This window comes from Hyposmocoma kahamanoa, unplaced genomic scaffold, assembly GCF_003589595.1.
Source record: "Hyposmocoma kahamanoa isolate Upper Pololo Valley unplaced genomic scaffold, ASM358959v1 66, whole genome shotgun sequence".
In the NCBI taxonomy this organism is placed as follows: Eukaryota; Metazoa; Arthropoda; class Insecta; order Lepidoptera; family Cosmopterigidae; genus Hyposmocoma; species Hyposmocoma kahamanoa.
The window spans coordinates 24,222,454-24,243,563 of NW_020653854.1; the positions used below are offsets into that span (position 1 = coordinate 24,222,454).

The 21,110-nt window shown below is 37.7% G+C and overlaps 2 protein-coding genes across 2 annotated transcripts in view; both read right to left on the reverse strand.

Annotated features, from left to right (window-relative positions):
- Positions 1-5,648: 5,648 nt before the first annotated feature.
- LOC113232075 lies at positions 5,649-13,898 on the reverse strand. Its single transcript, XM_026466702.1, has 7 exons — positions 13,636-13,898; positions 13,328-13,532; positions 9,803-9,876; positions 9,085-9,180; positions 7,822-7,935; positions 7,449-7,574; positions 5,649-7,301 (listed from the first exon to the last, which is right to left on the reverse strand). Exons 1-7 carry the CDS (start codon positions 13,804-13,806, stop codon positions 5,649-5,651), a joined length of 2,439 nt encoding a protein of 812 aa, XP_026322487.1. The 5' UTR covers positions 13,807-13,898.
- A 2,816-nt stretch (positions 13,899-16,714) lies between these two features.
- Positions 16,715-21,110, reverse strand: part of LOC113232076 — a 461,052-nt gene continuing 456,656 nt past the window's right edge. The window contains exons 10-12 of the mRNA XM_026466703.1: positions 19,669-19,802; positions 19,440-19,560; positions 16,715-19,360 (exon numbers count right to left, since the gene is read on the reverse strand). Of these exons, the coding sequence (XP_026322488.1) occupies positions 17,753-19,360; positions 19,440-19,560; positions 19,669-19,802 (1,863 nt within the window). The 3' untranslated portion in view covers positions 16,715-17,752. The remainder of the gene's footprint in view (positions 19,361-19,439; positions 19,561-19,668; positions 19,803-21,110) is intronic.

Consider the following 21,110-nt stretch of genomic DNA (forward strand, 5'->3'; position numbering starts at 1 on the left):
AAGGAAATTGCGTTTTTATATTATTGTCTAGCTATTACCTATCCTCATAAAACCTATAATCATAGTATATTAAGACCAAGTAGGGCAACTCCCGTCTGTTCGGGGCATCAACACCTACCCTTCACTCGGAGCGGGTTGTCACATTATTTTAGCTGCACTTATAGGTTGTAAACAATTTGAAAATAAAAAAAAAGGTGTTCATTGGGTATTCGTCAGTGTTTTCGTGCTATATTGAAATACGAGACCTGTACCCCATCTACGGTGGGTTCAGTTTACGAAGTGTTTTCATGCTCTTCGGTGGTACAGCGGTTAGTACTATGGGTGCTTGATGAGGTAGTTCGATTCCCGAGCTTCCAAAATAAGAAATGTAACAGAGAGACGGTCGAGATGCAACAACGCTATTATAAGTATCTCATTTCCACTACATCGGGAAGTATGCCTTACATTTTTACAAAATTGTGAGTTCTTGTACTAGTAATCTATTACTCCGTACGATGGCGTGCGGACGCTTCGGGCTTCGCCCTCCGCAGACCTGGGCCTACGGCCTCGGCACTTATAACTTTGTTTAAAAGAATTAAAAAGCTATTAAGGCAGCCATATTTAAAAATTTCAAAAATATATTTTGACCACTAATTATTGTCAGACCATCCTAGTAATATTTTCGTGCCCTATTTCAGCCCGAGCAAAGCAAGTTTTTGCTACAGCCATTTACATAGAAAAAAGAACGCTTGTATGGCCGCTATATCGAGTGAAAACGGTGGAACAAAATTTTTATCCCAAATTATGATTGAAGCCACGCAATTTTCACTCGAATCGAAATTAAATTTTGACTGCAAATTATTATCAAACACCTATAGAGATCTCCACAAGCCGATTTTCAGTTGAATTAGAACAAATTTTTATCTGCCACCAAAAGACGTGTATGGCGGCCATATTGGAAAATGACGAAAACCTAATATTGATTACAAATTATTATCAGGCACTCCTACCGGCTTTCACGTGTCAATTTTTGAAGCAATCAGAGCAAATAATAATAAATAACGCACACACTCAACATAGCCCCGCACTATGGAAACCCTGTGTCGCGGGTGCCATGGACACACACATAAACAATCATAAATTACACCCAAACTCACGAGAGAAGTAATTGTAGGCCATACAACTATTTCTCCCGGCCCGGGAAACGACTCTGGGACCTCTGCGTGGCAGTCCGGCCATGGTAACCGTTCGGCCACGAAGGCAGTTATTTTTAGTTACTTCGAAACTTAAAAAATTATGTTATGATTAGAATTTGTTTTTACTTAATTCTCATTTGTAGACTGATTTGTTAGTTTTCTTAACTACCTACCTAGAATAAAACTGATTACTAAGTATGTCCCTACAAAATGTATGGTATAAAGTTTTTGCAATTTCTGACATTTCGAGTACTCTTACCTCAGTTGGTCCCATAGAGATTATTGATCCTTACCAGAGACCGGATCGAATGGCATAAAAAAAGTTTTGTACTAATTACCTTTTATCTTGCTGACTGTACCATTTTTTGAAAATCTGTGAATGCCAATATATATATATATATATATATATATTAAAATTATAATTAAATTATAATTCTATACATAATATTCTTATACATTTTCACATTGCATTGTACTAACATTTGGAAACAGGAACAAATGCACCTCCCTATTTTCCCTACGTTTCTTACAGGTTTATATATTGAAAGAACTTTTAGCAAATGTAATACTTGCATATTTATAATGGTTACAATGGAGCCCTGCCACTGACATGTTTACTTTCCATCCAATTGACAATAACAAAACAAAAACAACCAAGCGAACACTTTTATCACAAATCTCCAAAATATTTGACCCATTGGGTTGGCTATCTCCACTCTTAATAAGAGCCAAATTATTATTTCAAAAACTTTGGTTAGTGACAATGGAGTGGGATGATGAAGTTCCATGTGACATTTTCAAAAAATGGAACAAACTCAGTGATGACTTGCAGAATGTTGACAAATTTCAAATCCCAAGATGGGTTGGTAATATTCACGCATCAATAGAAATACACGGATTCTGTGATGCGTCCGAACAAGCTTACGCAGCAGTGATTTACATAAAAACCACAAATGACATGAACGAATAAATTGTTAGAATATTCTGCTCTAAAACAAAACTTGCACCACGGAAGAATACTTTGACATTACCACGATTAGAACTGTGTGGCGCTCTCCTGTTATCAAAACTAATGCAGAAAGTTTTGAAAGCGTTTCCACACACTGACATTCCAATATACGGATGGACGGATTCCTTAGTCGTACTGGGTTGGCTTCAAGGACAGCCGTCTCGTTGGAAGGCGTTTGTTGCTAACCGTACAACATAAATCCTTGACATTATGCCAGTTTCATGCTGGCGACATGTGAGCTCAAATGACAATGCAGCTGATTGCGCAACTCGAGGCCTTACCACTTCTCAGTTGACAGAACTTACGCTCTGGTGGGAAGGACCTGCGTGGATCAAGAAACCAATTTCCAAAAATGACACTCATACGATTGACATGCCTCAGATTGAGATGAAAAACGAGCCCCAAATATGCACAACAATGGTCGAAACTACTGACATTATTGAAGAATTATTACATAAACATCACTCGATTATGCATATAGTAAGAGTGATTGCCCGAATCTTACGTTTCATAAACATTGTGCATCGTCAATCGTCAAGACCGCAACATGACACCGAGGGCATTAGCCGCGATGCACCTGACAATACGAATTACATAACAGCGAGTGTAATAAATAATGCATTGATAATAGTAATTCGTGTGATACAAACTAAAGAGTTCCGATCGTATATTTCGGAATTAAAAAGAAAAGGTGTTGTCATGGCGAAAAGTAATTTACTACAATTGCAACCCTTTTTGGATGAAAATAATCTGTTGCGAGTGGGAGGACGTCTACGTCATTCAAAACTCAACGAGAACACAAAGTATCCTATAATTATACCCAAGGATTCCAGATTGACAGAATTATTGATAAATCAAGCTCATTTATATAACATATAACGCACACACTCAGCATAGCCTACATAGCATTTAAAGACGCTACATGGTGGTCCTACACTTACTTTGACATTTTTGAGGCAAAATTACTGGGTGTTAGGAGGAAGTCGCACAGTTAAGAAATACATAACAAACTGTCTCAGATGTACTCGATTTAATCATCGTACCCAGTCCCAATTGATGGCAGACTTACCAGAACCAAGAGTGACGCCCTCCCGGCCTTTCACTCACGCCGGAGTTGACTTCACGGGACAAGTAGAATTGAAAGCAAATAAAGAACGAGGAATTAAGACTACCCGACACTACATCGCAGTGTTTGTATGTTTTGCAACCAAGGCACACCTCGAGTTCAGTTTCGCGTGTGGATACAGTGAGTGTGGTTTGTGTGAAAAAAGTGAGTGACAATGGTAACGCCACAACAAATCGCGATGAAGGTAGTCGTCGACAGCGCAAGAGGGTAGACAGATATGTCTGCTCATAAAGCTGTCATCTGCCGCCGTCCAGTCAACCCGTGACCATGGAGCGTGCAACCGTTCCGAAATATCGGGAAAATAAAAAGAAGTCATACCGTGGTAAAAACCTGATACTAGTGATAATCATTTAGATTATTGACATGCCTCAAAGAAAACAGGGAAGCGTTGTTTATACAACCACCGCAACAAAATATTTAGCTGTGAATGTTAAAAAAGATACGCTAATACCTATGACAGAAAATGACATGCAACACTGCATCCATCACACTGATCAACAGATGTTTTGCCCGGTGAATCAGCCCATACATTCAATGACCATGGGGCAATCCCTGTGCGACTTACAAATGCAAATAAATAATGAAAACAAACCATATTGCACACCTGTCGCAAAGAAATGTGCTGATAGGTGGATCAAATTGCACGCACGCGACACATGGCTATACTCATGTTGCATCGAGTGCCGCGTTCGAATCATATGTTCGTCGGAAATAACAACTAAACAATTACGAGGCAATGGACTATTAAGCCCGGAACCGGGATGTGTGATAAGTTTTTGATATATTCTCAGCATGATTATATCAATCAAGTAAATATACGTCCCACTGTTGCCCTTGACATGCAAGACACTCAGTTATCATTGAACGAAATCATGAATATATCATTACCTGACAATTTTGTTCCTGAAAACCATGAAATAACATATGAAGAAATCCAACAGAAGATTGACATCATGAAGCAACAACAATTAGAACAGTTTACCAACAGCAATAACACGCACTACATTATTATCTACACAAGCATCATTGGACCAGTATTATCATTACTCGGGATCTTAGGATGATACATAAAATCTAAGCGATGCAACCTGCAAGAAAGAGCGCCCGCGCAACGTAGTTCTACCCATCTCTCTGCGATGGATGAGACGTCACTCACTGACGTAATAGTCACTGCCTGCGCCACGCTCTATGTTGCCGTCCGGAAGAATGACTAGCGGATTGAGAGGTTCCATGGCGAGTGTGGATACCGGTACCTCGCCAACGATGCCGAAGAAAATTCACTTTTATTTAAAAATAATTCTACAAACCTAGTTAATTAATATTTTTGTTGCTCTTAATTTGTTTTCATATTAAATTTTTAAGTTGACAATTTATAGTGACATATAAGTGAAATATTTAAGAACAGTTTTTATATTTTAAGTTGGAATATTTAAACATTTTACATTGTTAATTTATATGATTTATATTTTGCATATTTACAATTTTTAATGACATTTTTATTTTATTTCTTCCTTGTGTGTCGGGAGTATGTACGGGTCAACGTACATTATTGTGCAACTGACAATATGCAACGTCGCACCCTACATTGTGCACGTGCAATATGTATAAATTATAATTTTCAGTACAATAAAGTTACTCCGTGGTATCGGTCGAGTATTATTTCTACAGCATATTTGACATCTCCCTGCATCATCTCGCTGATATCACCTGACGTATTCTGACATATTACTGTACGAGACAAGCAGCTCGTACAGTTATTAAAGAAAAACAATGTTATGAAAAAAAAAAATGTGCTAAACGACCACACTAATTACTTGGATCTTAAACTTAGGAATTTCCTGTATCCAGAACATTCAGATCAGAACCTAAGAGTTCGTTCGAGAGCTTTTCATCTAACGCCTATATTGCTAACCGCTGGGCTCCCAAACTTAAATAAATAAAAAATGTTATTTTATAGGTTACACATTTTTTTCCATCTTTCACGTCTCATGTTTAGTAGGTATCATGAATAACGAAAATTCTGAATTCGCAGCACTCTGGTTACCGATAAACAATAATAAACACGATTATTGATGTCATTTTTAAAACATCGAGCGAACGCTTCAATTGTTTAATGAATAGTGCGTGAGACGACCCCCGCAATGCAACGCAAGTAGGTACACTACGAGATTATGCGAACACGGCGTACGGTGCGTGCGTGCACACAAGCCGCGCTGCTATTTTGAAGGGAGTTATCCTACATGGTCGTATTCTACTATGCTATAATTGTATAATGTAATTATTATAAAACACTTAATGTAAAACAATTTATTTTAAGTATTAACTCTATCGTAACAAATCACAATTTCTTATACTTCACTTTACGCTTTAAACATTTCGCGTCGACATTATCTAACAGATCATCGATTGAATTTTTTCGTTTCAACAAACTTCCTTCTTCAGTAGGCTGCACTTGTTTCAAGGGAAGTAACCCTACAGCAAAAGGAATGTCGTTTTCTAAACCTGAACTTATGCCTCGATCACCGTCATTAGTTGGTTCATTTTCTTTATTCACCCTTTCATCCAGTTCAATCCCAACACCTTTCATGTTATTTGCTCCAGTTAGGTCAATCGCCGAGTCTTGAAACTGCGAGTCTGAAATACGAGTACGTTCACTTTCCGTCATATCGCTATTTTCGTCACATTCATTACCCTTATTGCTAATATCAATATTGTCCCATTGTAAACCACTTGATGTTATGTCACTAGATAAGTCTTCAGTGTTTTTATGGTTCTTATCAGAATGCATCTCACCCTGCATATTATTAGGATCCTCATTAAACACTGCGTCGACGTTTAAAGTATCATTGAAATCTTGTACATTTGAGTCAAAATTAGACTTGACTCCTTCTCCATTATTGTTCTGGGCCATATTTTTCTCGATATTCATCAAATCTTGAATTATTTCATCTCTTTCCTGAGCTTGTTTATCAAGTTGGTTATGGTCTTCATCAGTTCTTTTAGGTGTAGCCATTAGACAGTCCAAGGCATCCTCCTTAAAATCGGAAGTCTGTGGAAGTTGTAGACCAAAGTAGCAATCTTCGTTCCTTCTTAAATCTTCATGATTCAAAGGATTATATTGCTGACTCATGTTAGTGCTTTTTGTATCGAGCAATGAAATGCTGAAGTTAGTGTCTAATGTAGTGCTCGTTGGACACAACTGTTCCATAACCCTTGCATCGTTCAGTTGTTGTTCTTCGTAATATTTTTTGACATCGTCACTCATAGATTTCGTGAAAAATTGCATGTCGCCATCAATACATGAAAAGTCATTGGCGTTCACAGAATCCATGTTGCTGCTTTCTTGAAGACGATCGAGTACAACGAAATTTTGTTGCTCAGCGAACGGTTCCAAATTATCGGGCAAGATTGCATTTAAGCTGTTAATAGCATCTTCGTGACGACTGTACTGACTGGTATCCTTACCATAATCATTTCCTGGATAACCTTTGTTCCCCATCAACATTTCCCCTCTCTCGATAGACTTTGAAAGATCGTCTATGCTTTTAATTTCACTCGGATCTGCAACTTTTTCAATGATATTAGGTTGTTCGATTACTTCGTATTGGATCTCACTGCTTTGGACCATGTCTAAAAGAACCTGTTCGTTAACATTTATGTAGGAACCATCACCGGATTCAAAAAGTATCGGAAGATCAGTGGGTAGACCTGCGCTTTTTAGAGCATTAACATATTGAGACATGGCGGTACTGATGCCTCCGTTAGAGGACTCGCTAGTGGTTGTTGCAGTGGAATAACTCGAGGTCATAGTCTCATTGCCCATTGGAGGTTCTTTGGAGTAAGATATGGTGGGATCCAATACGTTGGAGGAGACAGTTTGGTCCATATACATGAGATCGTTGTCAATGTTCATGTAGCTGTGTGACGACGACGATTCCGGGCCGCAGATACTATTGACGGCTTGAGATAGCGTTACTCTTTCCATGTAATCCTGTGATCAAGAGAAATTCAAATTATATGAAACAGGCCTTTCACATTCGTGGTGTCCTACTCCATGGAAAACATCAAACCTTATGTCACATTTAGTAAGACTGAAATACAGCTGGTTGATTAATTAATTGGACTTAGAAACTGGTACCTGCATATGGCGCGACTGTAAATGCTTCAACTGGTGTATGGCTTTACGAGAATCTTGTTCTCGGCGCAATAAGGCGCGCTCTGCTGCTCTTCCTAGCGCACCACTACTGTCCCAACCTCCTGGCCGCTATTTATACATATAAAACAGAGAGCAATAAAATAATTAATCTATAACGGTATCGGAGATTGTTTAAATGTACTGCTCGTGTTCATATAGATCATATAGATCATACACTGTTTAAGTTACGTTATCGACAATGGCTGGATGACATTGTTTTCATTTGTGAGACAGCGATATTTTATGCATGGCCGTTTTTATCTTCATAACGAAGATTGGTGTATTTGTGCAATAATGCCAAGGAAGATGATTTTACCCGAACACTGGGTCTGCCGCGTCGAGGTTTGATGGCGCGAGGCGTGTCGGTGTAATCGCCGGATCCACCGCTACCGCCGTTCTCTATGTCGAAGGGAATACGTACTACCACGTCCTGTGGATGTTGTCCAAATTATTAAATTTACGAAGGCTTATTTTTATATTAGAAGGTCAAACGTCATACAAGAAGCAATAAAATGATCAGGGAATGTGTTGATTCTCAAGATGTGCTATTGTAGCGCGAGAAAATTCACGACAAAGAGGAACCAAAAAGATATAAAATTAATTAATAGATTCAGGCGTTACTTTGCAGAAGTCCATGTTAATAAAAATGGAAGTAAATTAATTTGCTACACCGCGAACCCAGTGATGATTAAATCGTGCAAAATAGCTGCGCTTGTGTTGAATATTTTTCCATGCAGTTAATTATTCATAAAATAAATAACACAAGCGCAACTATAGTCACAAACCATCACCAAAAATATACCCGACACGTTTTCGCCTCTCCACGAGGCATCCTCTGGGACTGTTGACTGCTCGACGCTCGGCCGAAGAGTGAGCTCGTTTTTTTTTTATGAAGGACACTGCAGTTGGCCGCTGATGGCCTTGACTGCGCCACCGGATGAAGAGGGCGAGCTGAAGGTTCTTAACCCGTGAGTGAGCTCGTTCAGAACAGTTGGTGTATCTATACCCCGCTACCCCCAGTATTGCTATTGTTGAAACCCGAAAATATTCGTAATAAAGCAAAAATGCAAAATTCAATTGTTCATTAATTATAAAACCCCTGTTGTTGTACATAATTATTTCCATCTGTTCTAAGACACCCAGACGTAGTCCTTTTTTCGCAAAAATGTAAGATTTCATAAGAATGGGAATCTGGTAAAATATGATTTGTTTCTAACACATGTTTTTAAGGCCTGTAAGAAACCCAACAGTCTAACAGTATACCCGACGTCCGGCACAATAGTGCAACACTGAGCGACAGCTTAATAAAGCTGTCGCTCAGTGTTGGCGTTGCGTCGACAACTTAGGGATACTACGTTGCGTCGAGTCGCCGTCACGCGGACGTTGTATCGCTATAGGGGGCGTGGGTAGGCAAGACGCTAACGCTCGAAAGACGCTGTGTGCGGGGGTCTCGAAAGACGTGGGCGTTACTAGAATGAAATTATTTATTACCCGCCCCAAAATGGGTCCACCACTGTCTGACGCCTTAAGAATTAAACCAAGTACATTAAATTATTAAATGAATATCGGACCATCAGACCTTCTTTGGCCTTCCCATATTGTCGACTGGCTGGCTGGTGCTGGTAGCAGGAGTTAGTTGCGGCGGAGGCGGAGGCTGCTTCGGGTCGTTGGTATCCTTGTAAAGGCAATGTATTTTTTATGCTATCAAGCGACGAAGTGCCTACGTATAGACCTGAGTGGCACTGCAATTGTGCCTTGACAAGTTCCATGTGCTTGCAGTTTCATCCTTTAAAATGAGATTGCAGTAATACTCATACTAAGTACTACTTGGCGGCAGAAACAAGTATGGTGTTGTAACTTCCCCGGACGAACTCTTTCACAAGGAGCTCTACGGTTACTATTTAAGTTCTCGTTTTTATTTTGTCCTCTCTCCGTCGTAATGTGGGTAAGTAACTTTACTCTGTTGAATGTTATCAATCGAGTACCGACTATCAGAAAAGTATATCGATAAACAAGTTCAGTGTCTCTACCATGAGTTTAATGTGACAATTGTCGCTAGAGACTGTGTAAATTACTTCACAATTTTTTATGGCAAATTATAGCACCCCTAGCGGTTACGAGAAGAAGTAATATTTTGGATACAAATATTTTTCGCTGGCGCTAGCGAGAACTGCTAAAGTAAACTCATGGTAGAGGCATTGGTTAAAATATGGCTCACGATAAACCACTTACCATTTTCTAATACGTAGGTACTAATAAAATTGGTGATGGCGATATAATATCTAAAATACCATTACCTGTGAATGTAAGTCAATAAGTGACTGGGGTGGTCTGTTGATAACCACGGGTGGCGTGAACACAGGCAGCTCGCCTACAAACCAATTAAATCAGTTGATTATATGTATATACTTTTGAAAGATGTCAAGTTAAATAAGCTATTATATAAGTATATACGTTTGAATATGTAGTTATTATATAAGTATATACGTTTGAAGATGTACACTGCCGCATTGGTGTTTATTACTGTAATGGTAGGTGTAAAGCTGTAAGTAAATAAATAATAAATAATAATAATAAATAAATAAATAAAGCCTGGGGGGTGATTCACGTAATCAAATCGTCAAAAATAAAAAAATCAAATAGTCGTTGAACTGCTTTTTCGTATTCACGTGTGACAGTGAACGTCAACGAGTCCAATTTTAAAGTCGTTCGATCCAAATGTCGTTAAAGCGTATTCTGGTATATGAATCGATCTTAAGTCGACTCTAAACGACAAGTCATACGTATTCTGCTAAAATTTTCACAGTTCTTTCAATAGAGTTTCGACGACTAAATGTCACATTTCACAATCCAAGATGTCGTTCATTAGTCGTTACGTTTCGATTTTACTAATATCAACGTTCGTTTCAAGTGATACGTGATTACCCATTTTGGATAGGACTTCGATCGAACGACTACGTAACTTCCAACGATGTTTTGATAGCTTGAACTTACGTGAATCGCACTACTGGTGCCCACTGATACAAGACGGCACGGCAGGGAATTTTTAGGTGACGAATATTAATATACTTAAAGGTGTCTTCAAATTTAAACGCTTGTAAAGAAAAATAATATTGTAAGAAAATTAGGAGCAGCGCGGTTGCGTCAGTGACGCCATTGAAGCGCTTCTAGTAATAGTTAAATTTGAAGGTGACCTTAATGTAATTATACCTGAAATTTCAATAACAATGGCCGTAAGAACGAAGCCTCTGGAAAGTTTTGGCACCTTCGGAATGTTTCGATAGGTTTCCGGAGGTTATACACTTAAAATTTTCTCTTTGAAATATGGTTCCGTTTCCAGAATTCTCGTGAATCTTCGAGAATACTCGCGCATTCGCGAGAATTCCGGGGAAGATTTTGGCTTGAATCAAATTTGTAAAATTCATTATGCTATGTACAATATCGTTACAAAAATTCACTTCTTTCCTTTCTACCGCAATATCAATTGCCTAACGCGGAATAGCACTATTGCGACCGGCCTAAGCCGGTCTGAACAAGCTTCACGTCAATGCAATAAGAGCGAAAAAAGTCGCCAGATGCTCTTCGGCCGTTAAGAGTCAACAATGTTATTGAGTCGATACACTCTCAAATGGCTTTGGTTGATTCCGCACAACAGTGGAAGTTTTGAATTAAAAATAACCTTGGAAAAAATATGTATGTATGTTAAAAAGTATGTGTAATTGAATTGATTTATGTTTACTCGAAATTTACATTAACTCCCTAGGTGGCCGAACGGTTACCATGCCGACGCAGAGGTCTCAGGTTCGATTCCCGGGCCGGGAGAAATATTTGTATGGCCTACATTTATTTCTCTCGTGAGTTTGGGTGTAATTTGTGGTTGTCTATGTATATGTCCATGGCACCCGCGACCCAGGGTTTCCCTAGTGCGGGGCTATGTCGAGTGTGTGCGTTATTATTATTATTATTATTAATTTTACAAGAAAACCTCTGTAAACAATACGTCCTTTAAGTACACCAATGATTTTTTTTTATCAACTAAATAAAACACGTGTAGTATGCGATATACATTTTTCAAATGGTTTTAATTTCGTTTGTAAAAAATAAATTCTAAAATAAAAAATGAACCGTATTAGAACGGGAAAAAATTGAATTCGTGCTGTGGTAGTGTAGACTCTAAACAGCATCTTTTTCGCTTTTAGTGCATGGAAATAGATTTTTCTGAGACCGATGCCTCACGGGCGCTGCCGATGCGCCCATAAGCAATACAGTGTCGCAACTAAGTAATCGGACTTACGCATCGCAGCACCCCTCCCCGCTTCGTCTCCTGAGTCCTAATTTTGATTCAAATCGGAATCGAACCGATCGGGTAGTCTCGAAATCAGATGGGTTTCTGAGCGAGAAGATGAACATGATTCCTACTTATCTCTTTCTAATTTGTGAGTTAAACTATTTTTCCGATTTGAAATGTCATACGTTTCCGATCCACCAGTTGTGAATCGCAATGTGCGCCTCGACCCGGAAAAGACGCAGTTACGACGTCGCTTCGTGCTACGACGCGCCATCGTTCCACGATGCGACGTCGTAACGAGCAACGTAAAAATTCACGACTCGACATCGCAACTTATCACGACGCTCAGGACGACGTCGTATCGTAGAAACTCACGGTGAGCTCGCCAATGCCGCATTCATTTGTTATTCAATATTCAAAGATGACAGTTGAGGAGCGTCCTGTACTATGAGACAAAATATCAGAAGAATACAAAGTCATCTTTGAATATTGAATAACAAATGAATGCGGCACTCGGGAGCGCACATTCAGTTTCTGCGATATGATGTCGTGCCGTGAATTTTTGCGTTGCTCGTCATAGATTTCCACGATACGACGTCGCATGATAAAACAATGCCGCGTTGTAACACGACGCGACGTAGTATCGTGTTTATGTGTAAGAGCCCTTAAATTAGGTGCCTGCCTTAATAGTACATTGTCTATTAAGAGCGGTAAGTAAGGAATAACGAACGAGATTCCCGAATTAGAAGCCCGAAATCGAGACTGAAGTTTTCGGAGTCGAGATTCGTAATTCCCATTACCGTCCGTGAAACATGCAATGTTTTACATCACACTTGCACGTAAATAGTATAATTGCATGCAGGCTAACTTGACTAATGCCCCAAATTAAGCCATCGGGCCTTTTCCTTTTTCATTACACCGACCACAGGTGAAATTAGAAGAAAAAGGCCGGAGGGTTTTATTTGGGGCATTATAGTCAAGTTAGCCTGCATGCAATTTACGTGCAAATGTGATGAAAACTATTTCTATATTCTATGACCATTACTGCTATTTCAAATTGGTAAGTAAGTAGGTAGATTTATATCTATTTAAAATATTAAAAATGGCCTAAAAGTGACATTTTTGTCGTTGTGATTGCTATGGCAACGACACTGAGGGCACAATAATATTAACCAAAAGAGACGATGTCCACCATTGACTTACAATTATATGGACGTCGGGTCCGCGCTAAAAAGTGTCCGAACTTATAGGGCGTTAAAATCGTATACAGAGCGTTATTCACGCTTAAGTCTTCGTTTGTTCGACTGACAGCGAAGCAAGCAAAATTAGACAGTACTGCGATGACATTACAATTTAAATTCAACGTTTTTCATATTCCTTTACATGTCACTACGTTTAAATAGGTTGACTTGGGACATTTTTTTCGTGGTTTTTGTATTAGACCCGTCGTCCAATTATTTGTAAGTCAATGATGTCCACAGATATTTCAATTGGGTTATACCTTTTTATGCCCCGTTTAGATGCCTGTACTTACCATTATTAGCAATACCAAGTCCTTCTTTCGTCACTTTTGAAAGTCCTTTAATTTTCAAGAATTGAGCCGCGGATACCAATTCATCCAGATTTTCCTCCAAACACTGTGTTTTCCCGCAGTACATGAACTCTACGAGGCATTTCAGTACGCTAAAGCGCATTTTCAGAATTATCAACGGTTCACCGGTTTGCTTTTGAAGAACTTCCTGAGGGAAAATGGCGGACTTCAACAAACTACCCACGACAGATACTTTATCATTTCCATGTATGACTCTTATCTATTTTTGTAATTAAATGTTAGGTATTTACCTGAAAATAAGCACTACTAGCTGCAAGAACAGCCTTATGAACACGCAGAGTGTGTGAACTGCACATGAGTGTCATATCCACTAAAGATTGCATTTGCAGTAATTTGCCAAATCTTGACATCAAATGCTCAGCATAGTCCTCGTAATGGAGGCTGTAACGTATTGGAGCCATTTCAACTTAATATTTATATCGAGACACATGTATCAAACAAGCGGTTCCCTGCAATACTTTCACAGAACACGATGACAGACTTGTGAAAGGTTGGGAACAAAAGAAAATCGAAACTTTTAAATGTTGTTTATCGAACATGCAGTAACAATGCAAAATGCAATTTACAGTTGTTTGATATAAAATTTATGAATCGCTTGACTACTTGATTTAGTAATGTTACCCAAAATCAAGAAGGTTTCATTTTTCATAATTTTTTTAAAGCATTTGTTCACTCAAAATTGCACAGGTATCAGCGGATTCAGCCTAAATATTAGTTTGATACTGATAGGGGCAAGGCAAAATGAATTAATACTCAGAGATTTTGTTGGATTCGTTTAATTCTTTAAAAAATGCAGAAAAAAAGTAAATGTTAGAAAATGAATTTATTACAAATTTGTATTTATCATTGTAATTAATTAGACTAATAATCGTTTGAAATGTTGGACATAAAAACAAGTTTAGAGACAGAATACAACAGTAAACTTGTAAATGAATAATCTATCACAGACTAATTTATGTACGGAAATAAGAAGCTTAGATTACAAATATAATAATTACATATCATCAGACATAATAATATCAGTACAAAAGTGAGTTAGCTGCTGAAACTACATTTCATACAGAGAATACTCAGAAAAAGAAACAGCAAAAGTTAGTTTGAAATGTAAGTAGGAATGCAATGATTTGTTCATAAGGCACTTGGAACAAATACAGCGAGATCATGGTCAGATGTTTAGACTATTTTCACATCAGTTTAATCAACGACAGAGCTAAAATAAATCCTATAGACATGACACCAAGAAACAGACATATACAATTTGGAAACTACTAACATACGTAATTCATAACATTATGAGCTATAAAACCATTAAATAGTTCCATAGAATCTAATCACATTTATTATCTTTTCGAAATTCACAATTATAACGTACACTTATGACCATCTTAAGAAAGAATCAGAAATATTTTAAACTTCAGCAGAGGTTTTAAAACGAAGAATAGCAAATTCGATTTACTAAGAAATTGCACTCGTCAAATCATTATCATAAGAAGTTATTTGCACAATTCTTTAATTTGAAACAAAAAAAATACAAATTTGTAACACCTCCAATACTTTTAGTATCGACTTAGATATCAGTTTTTATACAATAGCTTTTTACCCTTACCTCCCTACGACAAAGCTCATAGACGCTGTGCTACGGCCGCAAGGATCGCGACGCACCACTCACGAAATACTGGAACACATTCTGAGTAATATCTGAGATAGAAAATTGCCCTCGTGCTAACTTTTCTAAGAAAAAATATTTCTTTGGACTTCCACATAATTGTCCTCAACACGAAATAAAAAAAATAATTTAGGCGGGAACTTTCCATTTTAATCGGTTTCACCTAACATCTATCTATCGAATTATTTATAATTTCCACATATTACATAAAGTTATAATTACATGATTTAATCGTTTATGCACTACAATATTGTCGTAATAATACATAAGGTCAGGTGGGGTAAGAGGAACACCGGGGGAAGAAGGATTAAAGTCCATAATACCTAAAAAAAAGTGCTGGAGATTATTTTATAGAAAAATACGTAGAGAAAACGGTAAGTTTTACTTTTTATTGGGTAAGAGGGTGTAGTACTTACGGGGTAAGAGGGTCTAGTACTCACGGGGTAAGAGAAACATATGTTCCTCTTCCCCCGTGTCAGGGGTGACCAACTTTTTGATGAATTGTCATAATGGCATATTGTCATATTCGAACAAACACAACGTTATATCCATATATATTATTTTATACCTATACATATATACTTTTAAGAAATTAAATTAAATTTGTTCAAATAAGGTTTTTGATTGTAATCGTAAATTTTTGGTAAAATTTTAGAGATAATGATGTTAATTTCTGACGAATGTTACAATAATCATACCACTAAAATTTTTTGTGTTAACAATCACACATCTTAAGGTTGTTTTTTGAAATCAGCTGTAAAAGTAAATTTTTTCCATCAAGAATTTTTAGAAAATTTAATATTTTAGTCGAAAACTAAAAAAAATTTGCATGAGCACTAAACTAATGACGTAATCTAAGAACAAACACAAAAATGGCTCATTGCACATTAGCTACGTGGCCACACTACTTCTATACCAAATTTCAATTGATTTCACTAAATGTAATACATAGAAAACCGCTTCACTAAACGGTTTTCAAAGTATTAGAGATTATGGTGACTAAAGAAAATATATTAAAAAATAAATTTTGTTAGAAGTATAAATTTATTTTTGGACCAAACATCGTTTTTCTATTATGATGATTTTTAAAAAGTTCTAAGTTACTTAATATGTTGATTTGTAAACGAGTGGTTAAAAATGTGCCGTTATTATGTTTTGTACTAAAAAAAATATAACAGGTTCACTTTTCTTTAATTTTTCACCCATGACCTTGACTTGTATGTTCCTCTTGTCCCAAAATTAATTTTTCAATTTTTTTTTGATAACTATACGTTATTTCAATGGTTATCAAAATTCGATTGAAATAGTTTTACTTAGGACTTAACTACCGGTATATTTAAATATATATTATATTTATATGAAATACGATGACAGTGCCTCTTACCCCATTTTTTGGGGGAACAGAAACGTTAGCCCAACCTGAACGTTTTTGTCCGATACATCGTAAGTATTAGTTATAGCATAACGATTGTTAAAACATGGAAAGCTGATAAACCAGGGCAAGATTAAATTATTTCGAAATTCGTATAAGACATTATTTATTCCTCCTAGAGCTCATAACATTTGTCTCGAAATAAAGTATGTTCCTTTTACCCCACCTGACCTTAATTAAAATAAATTCCATCCCAGATATTGCAGAACTAATTTGTAAAAAAAGTGAGATTACAACAGCCATGAGTTCTCTTAATAGTTACATTATGATAAATTTTATTAACGCCTGTTAGTTCGTGTTATCCAATGTTTTATAGAAAAATAATATTCTTACGATAGCTTACGACAGTTTACTTTTGCTTCATATAAATTATTGTTTTTAAAATGGTTATTATTTTTTATATTCATAGGATTCCGTTTCAATGATAACTGTGAATTAAAAACAATTCACAACCACAAAATGAACCCAGGTAAGTTACTTAAAATACTTCTGAGATATTTGCTAAAATAATTATTCTTCGTAGTCCTATTTACGGAATATGAAATTTTTAGACTTATTTACGGAGCTGAGGAATCCTATGTTAATCTTAAAACTACATTAAAATATTTACAATATTTTTATCGTCAGTAGTTTGGTGTGGTGTTATTTTTAAACATCTATTAAGATAAAACAGATTGACTTGTTAATTGACAGCTATTCAACATAAACAAGCTAAACTCAAATCATAAACGAACTAGATACGGAATAAAGACAAATATAAACACTTGAAGGCATTAAAATAATCATCTTACATGAACACTTCAAATGGATATGAGTAATTTGTACAATACATAGCATGTAGAAAAAATAGAGATTCATTTATAGAGATCGATCAGTGAAACTAGACCATTGTTAGCCTTCTTCGATATTATTATATAAATCAATAGAGTACCTAAACATACTTAGGTATTGATAAATGTCTTACATTTATGTACTGTCTTTATGTACTTTTAATACAAAATTAACCGTGTATTGCAGCATATTATTTTTCTGTACTTATCGATTAATTAAATTATGTAATTATCGAAGTGTTAATTTGCAAGTAACTGAGCAATGGCCTGTTTCAGTGGCAACGTTAGTCCTAATATTAAAAGCAAATTACAATATTTACACCGGCAGGCGACGGTCTCGCGAGTATCCTATTATACACATTGATTATTTTATTAATACAGAAGTAGCTACCACAAGAATCACGTGGAACGTACAAGTGTTAATTGTCGATTATTTTTAGAAACTCTTCCGGGGAGACGTGGACGTCGTCGGCGGCGGGCGCGTCCGTGGCATTGGGCACAGCGTGTTTCAGCTCTCCGAAAGTGTATGTGGTGCGTTTGCCTGCTCGGGAAGAGACGCGCGGCGTTGGGAGAGACGCCTCGCAGTCGAGGCTGGCGCGCTTGTTCCAGCAGAACGCCTGCCGCGGCTCCGCGCCCGCCGACATCGGCATCGCCAGCTGTACGCGAGACCTACACAACTCATTATTGCTCAACTGCCTTTTCAACTTGTCCTTCCCTACCACGAGCTGGAAGCCCCTCATGTCCGCAGCACACTTCCCCAACTCCGCTTCGCTCATCTGCCTTCGAAGTTTCGATTTTGACGCCCCAATAGGACTCGAGCGCGACGGCTTGTCGACTAGACTGTTCTGTCGCGACGTTCTGTTGCCTTGCCTGGTCGAGCTGCCTTTTAGTAAACCAGTCTCCGGGCGACTGCTGCCTGATGAGCTACTGGTGTTAGTGTTGCAAGTGTTGGCGTTCCCGGTGTCTTTTTTCAATGTTTCGATAACGTTGTAAAAGTGCTCCAAATCTGTGGTGCTGTTGTTTCTGGACCTAGAGACGTTGTTTGTACTGTGCCTGTGGGGGCGGATTTGCGCTCTCGGCAGGTGCCCGTAGCTGCTTTGACGCGAGATGCCCACGCTGGTCTGACGGCGCGGCATGCTGCAGCTCTTAGGCACGAATGGTTCGTGTGTAAGGAGGACATTTTCATACACATGCGCATTATCTAAATCGTCTGGCACTATGAGGTTTTGTCTACTCTCTGTTGTGTCTTTTTTGTGGCCAATAGAGTTACTCTTTTTATGGCCACCTTTAACTTTGACTTCGGGCATCTTACCCACTTTGCAATCACTTGCGCTTCGAGGCAGTAAATTGGCGTAGCCGTGATCTCCAACTTCCTGAGTTTGCAACTTTTCGACTTTTGGAGGACTTGGATTGGAGTTTTCTACATTACTTCTAGTGGAATTTGAATGTTTAGGTGCTTTACTACTGGCAGGAATGGGTTTAACTACAGCAGCGGAAGTATGTTGTGGGATAACATCGAGGCGTTTTCTTTCAACGTCAGGCTTAGAAGATTTGTCGAGAACGACTTTGGTTTTATCGCTCTTGCAGATTTTGACACTGAATCTGAAGGGAGGTTTGAACACAACTTGTAGTCTGGTCTTTTCTCCTGATAGGAGGTTGGTTGCGCTCTTGGACGGTCTTGTTTTTCTCGTGCTCTTGGGGACCTGTCTAGAGTGAGTTCTCTCTGTAAGGCCGAGAGGTATCGATTTAGACTTAGGTATGATTGTTGGTTGTGGTGTGCTTAACAACCATTTTTGGACCTTGGTTAATGCTTCAGTGTCCTTAGTTGGTGAAGAAGGATGTTTTTGCATGGAGCTGTAGTCGATGGTTTCCTTTTTGACTTTCGTTTTAGTCCGCTTCTTCACTTTACCTTTATGTTTAGATAGAATGACGTGTTTTGGAGATTTTCCTTCTGCGTTTGTTACGACTGCTGCGGTTTCTTTTGTTACTTTTTGGGGTTCTTCAGGCTTTGGCGGGTTACTTGGCTTCTGGAAAAGATTAATGCATTATTAGCATTTGAATACGAAATGTAGTTCAGACTATTAAGACTACAAATCATTGACTTACCCTCTTTTTATTGGCACTATGAGAAGGAGACGCTTTGTCTCCCTGTTTGTTTTTGTGTTCTTTCTTGCCGCGATACGCTCGTGTTCTTAGCGCTACTTTCTTCTTCAGGGGCAGTTTCGACCTTGAAGAACAACACAAAAATTGTTATGTAAAATTCATGGTCTTTCGAACCTTACTTCACATTAATATTAGACAACGTAATTGAGCTCAAAAACTGGTTTCTACTTACCTAACAGCCGTGTGGACTATGAGGCCCTGGTCTGCGGCGTCGGGCAGGCGGACGGTTTCGGTTGTGGACGAGTGGATGATGGTCACCGACTTAAGTTTCTTGCCGTGGCGGCCCAGGAAGCGGGTGCTGGCAACCTGTGGGTTTTTTGGAACAATTTTACTGACAATCTTTGCAAGTATCAGCAAGAGGTACACACATCGAGCTGTACAAAGTGAAATTTGATAGAAACCCTAAGTATGTGGCGCAAGGTATGAAGAATTTTGAGAGTGTATTATTGCGCCTATGGTTATGTTTATGAAGTTTCTAGCCTTAGCACAAATGAATATTTGCTTACGTTTTACCAAAATTATTGCTGATGGGTGTAATATGGTAATGAATTCGTATCCATGGTATAATAATGCCACATTTGATCTAACATAAAAAATGCTTTTACCACATGAAAATGATAAAAGTCATACAAATATCTTCATAATACAAATTATGAATATGTGAAATTGTATAAATTTTCTACGAAAGCATAAAAATGTTATCGAAAAGACCTCTTCTAAAAAGATTCATTCATTCAGTCATTTTGTAGATGTGGCTTTATTACATCAAAGTTATTTGTATATCAGGACATGTGGCACAAGTTCCATATCGATTAGCCTACGATTTCGTTACAATACGACTTTAGAGATACCTTCCCGGAGGAGTTGAGGTATAGTGATGTTAATTTCTAGAGTCCTTTTCTATTGCAACGTTTAAAACATTGCAGGCTCGCTATAGACAAGATACAAGACAATACAAAATTTCATTAAACCATGGCAGAGAAACTATGAATTAAAACAAATGTTGAAATCAATAACGTCACTAAACAAGTAGTTTCTGAAAATAAGTTTATTTAAAAAAAACGACATTTCCGTTTAGTAACTCTATTTTCAACGTGCGCTATGAAATGTTTAATTACGCTAAACTCAAATATATCACAGTTAAGCAAATTACATTAGAAATCGTTACATTGATTAAACTCTACTAATCATTCAAGAACTTTTTCACGGCTATGACTATTTTTGTCATACAAAAATGTTTTATTTTCCTCTTGTATTCTCGTTTTTTATGATACAAAATGATCGAACGAACAAGTCGTGTGTATGGTTGTAAGCGACAGCCTGTCCATAATAGTTGCAGAACCGCTCAGAGACTTAACACGTTCGTTGCCAACTAGAATTTTCAAAAATTTCAAAATAGGACATTGGCTTATATGATTGTTTTTGGTCTCATTTGTATACGTATATAAAATTTTTCGAGATATTTCATTATTTGGCTTTAGTTTGGGATTATATTTAGTGCCGGGCATTTTAATCCGGCGCGGCCTAAACGCAATAATTATTACGTTTAGGTCGCGCCTAAAACTGACGTACGTCTTTCATTTGAGATTGACATTTCACATTAACCATTTTTTT